Genomic DNA, 10,302 nt, shown 5'->3' with positions numbered 1-10,302 from the left:
TATCTTTGCGATATCTAGGTTTGGGGATTGCAAGAAATAAAAGAAATAAGAGTAAAATAATGGCTACTGTGAGGGATACTCATTTATCCAGAAAACTTGACACAGAAATAGGAAGTAACGGATCAACTGAAGGATAGTGCCACATGTGTGTTTCTTATTCCAGTTTGAGGAGTCCACTGATATGGTAGATGTGGCTGAGTTTTCAAACTTTTTATAATTTTACCATTAGTTATGCATTTTCAGTGTATGAGGACAAAAAGGGTCACAAAAAAAGGACACAGCTAACACTTCCTTCCATTGAAAAGCCACAAAAGGGATAAAGATAAATATCAAGAACTTAGTTTGAAGGGTCACAAAAAAGTCTTAAAAAGCGGCTATTTCGCGCTCATTTGAAGAACTGATATAAAGTGCACAAACATGCTGGTCCACGCTCATGTGCAGTGGCTGAGTAAAGAATATGTTTTGGGTGTGATATCAAGGAGTGATTCAAGATTTCTAAACATACAAAATATGCACAGCTAGAAGACAAGCAGTCACTCCTGGATTTAGGGTTCATGACTATCTGATATAAAGAATGAGCATATTTATAAAATAAAAGAGAAAATAGACAACATCAGGTCTGTGGCTACATTTTACATGCAACTCAAGCTACAACTGCTGCCAACTAAGCTGCAACACCAGGATTTGCTCTACTTTCAAACCATGTATTCAAAACTTCTGCATCATGGCAAAGAGGCAGACTAGCTTGACACCTCATATTACACAATGCAATATGTCATCAGGCTTTGACAGAAGCTTTACTGACTTTGCCTCAGCTGAGCCTGTTTATATGTATATATGCATTTCCTGTTTGGCCCAGATATATGACGATGCGGATGACACTTCCTCCAAAATTGGATCGCTCCTTCACTTGGACACAGCTGCACAGGGAAATGAAATACTCACCTTTCAAAATGGCACTCAGGTGAAGAGCAAGGCATCCATACACAGTACTATTAAAAAAAGCATCTCAACATAAGAATGGAGCCTTGTACTTATCAGCCTTTTTTTAGGGCAACCATTTTCTCACATGATGATATATATATAAAAAAACTGAATCGAAAAGTACAGAATAGACTAGAATAAATAAAAAAACATTACTTGTGTTCTTCAATTAAAATGATTGCTTGTCATGCTAAGGCCATGTGACATGATTAAATGAATGAGAGTCCTAAAAGAGGCTATGGATTTTCTATGTTTCTCCTGGGATTCATCAGCTGCATTGCTTTCTTTCTTTCTTTCTTTCTTTCTCTGAATGGAATCCAGGTCTCCTCCTTGATTCAAAGCCTGGCAGCTAATTCAGACGGAGTTTGGTGTTTGTTTGAGTGCATGAAGTGCCTCTTACCTGTCCTCTTCCAGGCCTTAGAAGCAGATATTGTCTGGGTGAGTTCAAGGGTATTCACCAAAGTCAAACGTTTCATCCATGTTAGTGAATCTGCTGGGCACACCTTCACAGGACAGGACGATAGAGAAAAAAATGAAAGTGTTTCCATAGAGGTTGAATTAAGTTAAATAAGGAAAAAGATTTTCCTTTCCTCTTTAAGTCACTATCCACTTAAAGAAAACATTTCACAGAGCCTTAATCAGGGTGTTTATATTTATAGAATAGAATAGAATGGTGTATATACTGTATATCCTACAAAATGGCTGAATCTTTGTCAATTTTGCAATGAGGACTATGTGCATAAAAGGTCAGCCATTAAACAGTCCTTCCAGAAAAATGTGGAGTTTTTTTGTGATTGTTGCAGGCAAAAATCCTTGATTATGCGGCACATTTTCTTAAAAAATGCGATGGAATATGCAGGATATTTATGCAATTTTATGCGATGAAATTGCGGTAACTTGGAAAAATTGCGGGAACTTGCAAAAACTGCGGTTTCATCATCATTCATTGTGGGGTTTGCAGCTTTTCGATGATGGTCACGTCGCGTAATTACGTCACTTCATAAAGTTCCCATAGCAACAGGGGAAAATGGCTGCTCTTGTGTGAAGTAAACGCAACATTTTTCAACTTTCTGCTAAGATATATGTGACTTTTTTGCAACGAAAATGCGGGGCCGTGTGCCGTATTTGAAAAAATGCGGCCCCCGTGTAAATATGCGGACTTTGGCTGATTGAATTATGCGATCGCATAATCGCGTTTTTCTGGAGGGACTGATTAAAGGATGCAACATTGAAATCATATCCATTTTAGAATAAAAGGCTAACAACAAAATGTTACATAAACAATATAAACTACCACGCAGTCACAAAATACAATCTTAGAAATAAGGAAAGTGTTTAATATTCAACTAAATATAAAAAAATGTTAAAGTGCAAAAACTACAAAGCTCTCTTTTATTAAATAACTATAAGAACTGCTAACGCCCATTTTCATCCCTCTAAGATGCAAGCTCCAAAGATTCTAAATCCAGAAAGTCTCTTTCCCTTTTCGTAATGTAAGGAAACAGACAAAATCGATTTTTAAATACTATAATTGTAAGTATCTTTTTATTCTTAAAGACATAATCCTTGATGTGGATGTAAACAAATGTAAATACAAAGCATCATCACCACATACACTGAGCCTTTTCAACTTCATGACGTTTACAGGTTAGCATCATGTTAGAAACACTGCATATTTCAGAAGTGTTTTTAAAATTGTTAACCATAGATTTTCGTGTTTTAGTGTAAAGTATCAAACATGATTTGGTGTCATGTGGCTCACACATCTAACTGAAATTCAAAATGCCTAATTGGGTCATCAGCTGCAGTGATTTGCTCTGGTCACAATGATCACAACCAATTTAAGAAACGGTGGCTGAGTTCCGGCACATCCCAGTTATCGAGACAAAGCCGACGGATTCTCTCTCCTCCTAGAAAAGCAGCGAGTTGACTGGGAGCTCTGAGCGTTATTAATAGCCACTGCAGGGGTGTCAGGGTCTTTGGCTGTCAAAGGGCTGAGCAGAAGGGTTCAGAGCAGCGCTGAACCACCATCACCTCGATGGGTGAAAGGACACTGGACAACCCTGTTTTAAAGCAGTCTTTCTCAACCAAGACAGGTTTCCCTTTTTTGAATTAGTGTGAAGGTGAAACAGTCCAACAATCTGCCAATGGATGGCAGTGTTGACTGAGCCTGCCATTCAATACAAAGTAAAGTCGGTGTATGTGAGACAAGAAAACATTCAAATTGAACCTGTTCAACATACCTACTCAACGTAGTTGTGGAAGCTTGACTGTTCTCACTTTAAGCTGTAAAGACAAAGAAAACAACTTAAATCAATTAAGCGTCTCCACTTGGGTAATAGCAGATATAATAAGAAAAGAGCTCCATCCCTTAATAGGCCCCACATATCTCACTAAGACAGGGTTATGGTTAAACAGAGCTGGAAAAAGAAAATAACTTCCTTCCTTCCTAGCGTTCCCTGTGGCTGTATGCACCACTATGAACCATGTAATGTGCAACAGATAAGACCACCAGGAGGGTCAAACATGCACATCCAGAGGCCCAGTGCGCCAGCCCAGGAGGGGTAATCTGTTGCTTTATGGTTTTGTCGATTAAAGACATAGTTCATCCCGACGTTCAGTTTGCTACCATGCAGCTTCTGGCTTTTATTTTCTTATCTGATGTTCACTTAGGATTGTTCTGTGGTGTTTGGCTGTCTATCCTTTACAAAAATACATAGGTAATACCTCAATGGATCTTTTTAGTAATGGTTTATCTCAGTCATGAGACTCATGTCTGACAAGGCTAACTGGAAAAGTTGTATGGTTTCAAAGGAGAATCAGCTCTGATCGTAAACTGCACTTGGATAGCAGCCTAGACAAACACTTAAAACAAACAAAATAAAGGTGATAATGTCTGAGTGATTTAAGCCTACTTTTAATAGGTCAACTGACAAATTTCAACATTCACCCATTTGCTTGTTTGTTTGTTAGCATGATATGTCATACACTTGTTGCAGGGTTATTATTATGCTTTATGTATTTATCACGTGTTTTACCTGGCTGTGAGACCAATTTCCTAGGCGAATAACGACAACATGTCTTTCAACACAAAAGAGATGCAGTAGATGATTAAAAACTGCAGTGGATAGAATGCAAAAAAAATGCCAGAATTCGAGTGAGAACTCTTCCTCTCCTGCTCTACAGACAATGCATGCGCACAGCCAATAGGAACACTCTCTCTCTCTGAAATGACATGTGACTGTCCACAGTCTCCCGTCACGGCTAGCTTATCTAAAGCCTGAAAACAGAGCTAAGAGGAGACGCAGAAGTCTCATTTTCTCTCACAACACTTGAATCACAATATGCTGAAAAAATAATATGGATTGTTTGCCCAACAATGCCATAAATAAATTGCATACCACAGGTTTAATCACACCTAACAGCAGCAACCGCATTAATCTGGAGACCCATTATGTACAGTTTGTTTTAATGGATTCTAAAAGTTTGTACTAGGCTTCCTTGGCATTTAATGTCAATAGTTCTCTTGACAATTGCAGAGCAGTAGATCGAAGGAGATGTCATGATGGGTTTTTACAGTGATCAGCATGCCTCCATCCAATTTAGATTGACATCATGCCTTTAAGGCCTGTTCTTCACTGCTGAGGAAGCACAAATGTATCCAGAATTATTTGAGAAAATTATCCTTCCAGAAGCATGGCTCAGCCAAGTCAAACATTTACAGGCACAGTGGCAGGCTCTGCTGCTCACTATTAAGACTCTTCTCCTCCACTCAGGGAGCCAACAGCAACTGACAAACCTGGAATCCTTTGTGTCTGATTGAGTGCCAGGGAATGAGCCAATTAGAGGTGTTTGTCAGGGGAGCAACAATCATGAAATAACTCACTATGGCAGCCATTCGGAATGGCAATTGTTTGACGGAAGCAGCAGTAAAAACTGCAGTGTTTTATTTCCCTATTTGTTAAATTATTTTATATTCATTCTATGAAACAAAAACAGCCAAACCCCCTTTCAATTGTTGACATACTGCAGCCTTCGGTATATGCATTGCCCAAAAGACATCAAGAAATATGAGAGCAGCAGCTCAACTATATTGAACTCAGAATATGATCTATGTTTAAAATCATCTGCTTATTACTTCTGGTTATACTCTCATTTAGCATTAAACAAAGTGATTCCTTTAGAAGGTAAAGAGCATACCAAGCTTCTGGGCCTAAATGTGACAACAGACCAGCAGTGCTCTCTACTGGCAAGAGAAATACAAATTAGAATGCATTAGTGTCCTCCATTTCCTCAGAATTTTGTACATCACAATTTTCTTCAGGATCAGTGAAATGGAGATTGACTGGTTGCAGTGGTTGGTAGGACATGTGCATATTAAAAAAGGTTTCAGTAAGGACACTTTTTTTTTCACTATTCACATGCCATTAAAAATAAATATGATGTATGTATTTATTTTTGGTATGTGACATAAATGTGTTTAATCACAAAAATATTCAAATGAATGCTAATGGAATACAGAGGATATTTGAGAATCACTGTACTATCCAAATGTATGCCACATTTATTATTGAATATAAATTAATTTAATTAAACATGACTTAAGCATCTACAAATATAGAATTTTAGATTTAAACTTAAACACTGATGGGATCCATAACCATCACTTTTTATATAAAAAACAAAGTAATTAGAAAGAGATTTCCAGTAAATCTAGTGAGTCAAACCTTAGGCAACTACTGTACATGAGGTAAGGTTGCACGTATCCTGCCTACCTGATTACATTTTGCCTACTTATTCACTGCAGAAGAGGATCGGATTTGAGTGACAGACATTACAAACTAACAGGATATGTTCAACATGATATATTTACTTGAAATAGTGTTATGAATCCAGTGTTAGCAAGTCAAGCAATGAAATTCATGTGCAAGCACCCAGTGTTATCTGGATTTGGTTGTCCTTTAGAGCATGACCAGTTCATGGTTGTCTAAAAGAACCCAGTTACCAAGAAAAAGGGTAAACAGAAAGTTAGTCATTGCAATCATAGATGCGATTAGGAAATGGACTAGTGGAACTGACCTCATGCACTGCCAAATACATTTATGAAACAGAAATGGCACTGTTTTTTATGAAGTCCCTTACATACAGCTATCTTTGTGTAGAAAGGTGCGTACAGTTGGTTTTATCAGAATTTAACAAGTATGTATGGCAGGGGGATGGTTAAATCTCCAACAATATTTTATATATTATATATAAATTAGGAGGTATACACTTCCAAGTTCGAGGTAACAAGTGAAATACAATTTTGCCTCAGATGCACTTGTTAAAAGGTAAAGAAAAGAGAAGAAAACGTCTTAAAAGTCTTAAATTCAGTCAAAGGTCTAGTGCACTGGGTTCATCTAATCTCTTTACCATACTGTATCGGTTTATCAGTTAAAATCTATAGCAAATGCACTCAGTGACACGACCCTGACTTTAGTAAACACCAAAGGCCACTTAGACAAAATCCCTTATTAGGTTGACAATACAGTAAGCGTGAGATATGTCAAGAACAATTGAGGTACATACACATATTATTCTTAGATTCTTCATTAAGTATGGTTAACACCTTACTGAGGCAATGGAATGTATATTCTCATTTTACAGACTTTATAACTGTACAACGATTAAGGACATGGTATCATTGCATTAAAATGATCAAAGTTGATGTTGGTGGAAAAAATAGGAACCTCTGGAAAAAAAAAACGTCAGTACATAATAAATGACTAGCAACATTCAGCACAAGTCTAATGGACATTAATGGGTTAATTGTACAACCGACTTTAAAAAAAAAAAAAAAAAAAAGGCTCTGGGGGGCTTGGCAGACTTTCCATTCAGCATACAAACAATTGCACAAGGTTCAGTCATTGTCAGTGTCAGTATCAGTGTTTCACAGCCTGTCCGCCTTAAATCAAGACCTCTCATATTTAAGGTAAGCAATATAATATAGGCCTTACAGCATTAACACATTTATAATTTAAACTGTTAAATTTATTTCTGTTGTGAATTTACTGAGTATTTATATTTTGATGTTTATATTCTATCCGCAGCAGTTAGTATGCAAACCATTGTGCTGTTGGTGTTGTGGGTACTGGGAACATCACTGGTGTTGCCAGACCCCGACACAGCTGGAGAGAAAGTGGCCGAAGAGTCTATTCCATGTTCTAAGGGATGCACCTGTCTGAATGATGACTACAGCTTGGAACTTAACATGTACTGCAGTGCTCGTAATCTTACGCAAGTCCCCTCTGACATGCCCCAATCCACTCATTCTCTCTGGCTGGATGGCAACCTGTTCACCTCCATCCCAGCAGCGTCTTTTAAGGATCTTTCTAACCTGGATTTTTTGAATCTGCAGAGTGGCGAGGTGGTGACACTTGACCCTCAGGCTTTCAAAGGACTTAGGTCGCTAGCACACATTCACCTTGAGCGAAATCACATCCGGGTGTTACCAGCTACGATCTTTCTCAATACACCTAACCTTGCTTCAGTTAGTCTGCATAACAACCAACTAACTCGTATTGAAGAAAGACTGTTTGCAGGACTCTCACACATGTGGCTTCTCAACCTAGGGTGGAACTCATTAGCAGTTTTACCTGAGACAGTTTTCCATGACCTGCAAGGTCTACGGGAGCTCGTTCTAGCAGGGAATAGACTCGCTTACTTGCAGCCACAGCTTTTCCAAAATCTTGCTGAGCTTAAAGAGTTAGATCTGACTGGAAATCACATCAAGGTCATCAAAGCTAATGTGTTTGTTAAACTCACTAAACTGCAAAAGCTTTACCTGGCCCAGAATCAGATCGTGACAGTGGTACCCAGGGCCTTCTTTGGCATGAAGTCACTAAGATGGATGGATCTCACAAACAACAGACTGACTTCTCTCCATGACGACACGTTTTTGGGCCTGCACAGTCTTCATGTACTGCGTCTTTCCAACAACTCAATCACTGGAATTAGGCCCAGGACTTTCCGTGATCTGCAGTATTTAGAAGAGCTACGACTCAGCTACAACAGGATCCGAGCGCTGGGGGAAAGGATCTTTGAAGGGCTTGGTCACCTGGAGGTCCTAGAGCTGGAGCACAACCAAGTGCAGGAGGCACAAGTTGGTAGTTTCACTGGGCTCTCTCATGTGGCGGTCATTAACCTATCTGGAAGCTGCTTCCAAAGTCTGCCAGACCAAATGTTCAAAGGTCTGTCAAAGCTTCACAGCCTTCATCTGGACAGAGGTTGCCTAGCAAGGGTCACAACTCAAGCTTTCATTGGACTTTCTGGTTTACGAAGGCTTTTCTTGCAGCACAACAACATCTCTGTGGTGGAACACCAGAGCTTTGTGGACCTGGTGGGCCTATTGGGATTGGACTTGAGTTTCAACAAGTTGGAGGTTTTCACAACCCATACATTCTCCGGCCTAAAGAATTTGGAGTACTTGCTGTTGTCCAACAATGAATGTCGAGACTTTTTGCAGAATGGCACAAAGCAACTACTCCCAAAGCTGCGCTATCTGGACCTGAGAGCTAATACTTTGACAAGCATGGTCCCTGATTTTCCAGAGAGTATGGAAAAGCTTTTGCTGTCTGGGAACCGGTGGAAATGTGATTGCAGTGCCCTCCCACTCAGAAATTACAGCTTGAGGAATCCGTTGGTGATACCTCGGCAAGTGGAGACCCACGCAGAAGGTGAAGAGCCTGACACAACTATCACCATATACAACAACATTACATGCACCAGCCCACCACGTCTAGCTGGTCAGGACCTGCGGGATATTGACAGTGAGCACTTCCAAAGCTGCTAGACAAACATGCACAGATCTGTTTAGAAAAGTGGTTGGTGTTATCTGTAGTATTTAAAAAAAAAAAAAAAAAGTGCATTAATTGAATTTCTGATTTCAATATTGTAATTGCAATACTAATACATGATTCAGGCTCTTGCATAACATTTACTATCTACAAATAAATGGTTGTCATGTGTTGCCTTTAGATAAAATGGTTCAAAAATATTTAAGGAATGCTATGAATTTCTTTAAATGAAAAGACAAACAAATGTATTTTGCTTTAACTTTTCTGAGTTATAAGTTAATAGTTAATGTCTAATTGTGGGAAAATGCAACTACATTTGGTAAATTGTCACCTCTCTCAAGAAAAGTGAGAATTTGATGTTATTTCCCTCAATTCACTTCAAATGCTTTGAAATAATTTGGTTTATATTGGCATTAGAGAATAAAATGGATTGTATAGTATGAGTTCTACCACTTTGGGATCAGGTTACCAGGTGATGTTGCTTGACATGGAAACATGTTTGCAGGAGTTATAAAACAAAATAGATGGCTTTAAATGAGATGCATTTTGATGGATTTTTAAAAAAATATTTAATATATTTTAATATATCTTGGACCTCTCTTTATGCTGTTGAACATGCCTTGGTAATTTGTGTCCTTTAGGACAATGAAAATGGAGATAGTGGGCTAAAAAAACTGAGTGCAACAAAACTGAAATGGCGTTTGATTAAATGTTAAGTTTAACCCTATCCCAATTAAGTTAATCATTGAGTATGATGGTTGAACAAATAACGTTACAGTTTAGACACTAAAAGGTCTTCAAGATGTGTGCATTACTTGGTGTAACATTAGTATTAAATGTCCGTTTGTCACTTTAAAAAACGTTGGGAAATTGCCTTAAAAGCGCAATAAATGTTTTAAAACTTGTGTGCCTTCACTTTCTTAATTTTTCCTCTCTCCATGTACCCACATAATTAGTTTAACACACCAGTTTAGCCGTAACGTTAACGATACCCCATGTACGCCACTTCCCCACTGGCCTAATGCATACGCAGCACATATGTCTCCCATGAATTAGCAGAAAGGCAAAGTTTGACAGATTGATAAAACAAATAAATACAATGCCATGAAAATATGTACCTGGATAGAAACAGATGGCTCATCACGGTCGATGAAAAACCGGCAAAATAGCACTATAGCTAGCTAGCCAGCTAGCTTGCCGAGAGCACTTAGCTAGCGTCATTTCTTTTAGCACTATAAATCAAATCGCCTTTCAATAAGCCAGACTGCAATATGCATATGGCATAAATTTTTACTTATGTCTACTATATTTGTGCCGACCATAGACTGGTGCAGAGTGCAGACTCGTTACCTACATCCAACATATCATGAAAAGTTAACGTTACAGCAGAAGCCTGTAATGAAGGCTAATCGTCTGTTTATGTGTCAAACATTTTCCTGTGTTTTTCTTGTGCGGGTTAAGTTAGTTAGTTGCAATATTTCTG

The 10,302-nt window shown here is 38.5% G+C and overlaps 1 protein-coding gene and 1 long non-coding RNA gene across 2 annotated transcripts; one reads left to right on the top strand and one right to left on the bottom strand.

The window, feature by feature from the left end:
• LOC116059413 lies at positions 1-10,073 on the bottom strand. The gene is made up of 3 exons (XR_004107305.2): positions 9,938-10,073; positions 3,228-3,270; positions 1-1,487 (listed from the first exon to the last, which is right to left on the bottom strand). It is a non-coding gene; the product is annotated as an uncharacterized LOC116059413 (long non-coding RNA).
• Positions 6,835-9,724, top strand: igfals (insulin-like growth factor binding protein, acid labile subunit). The gene is made up of 2 exons (XM_031312456.2): positions 6,835-6,955; positions 7,074-9,724. The coding sequence occupies exon 2, from the start codon at positions 7,082-7,084 to the stop codon at positions 8,813-8,815; it is 1,734 nt and encodes a 577-aa protein (XP_031168316.1). The 5' UTR covers positions 6,835-6,955; positions 7,074-7,081; the 3' UTR covers positions 8,816-9,724.
• Positions 10,074-10,302: the final 229 nt, after the last annotated feature.

Source organism: Sander lucioperca, chromosome 21 (genome assembly GCF_008315115.2).
Source record: "Sander lucioperca isolate FBNREF2018 chromosome 21, SLUC_FBN_1.2, whole genome shotgun sequence".
NCBI lineage: Eukaryota > Metazoa > Chordata > Actinopteri > Perciformes > Percidae > Sander > Sander lucioperca.
The sequence above is the reverse complement of the archived record's forward strand: the minus strand, read 5'-3'. Positions and strand labels throughout refer to the sequence as shown.

Excerpts from the sequence above, each read along its gene's own strand:
- igfals (XM_031312456.2), top strand. The coding sequence starts at position 7,082 with ATGCAAACCATTGTGCTGTTGGTGTTGTGGGTACTGGGAACATCACTG.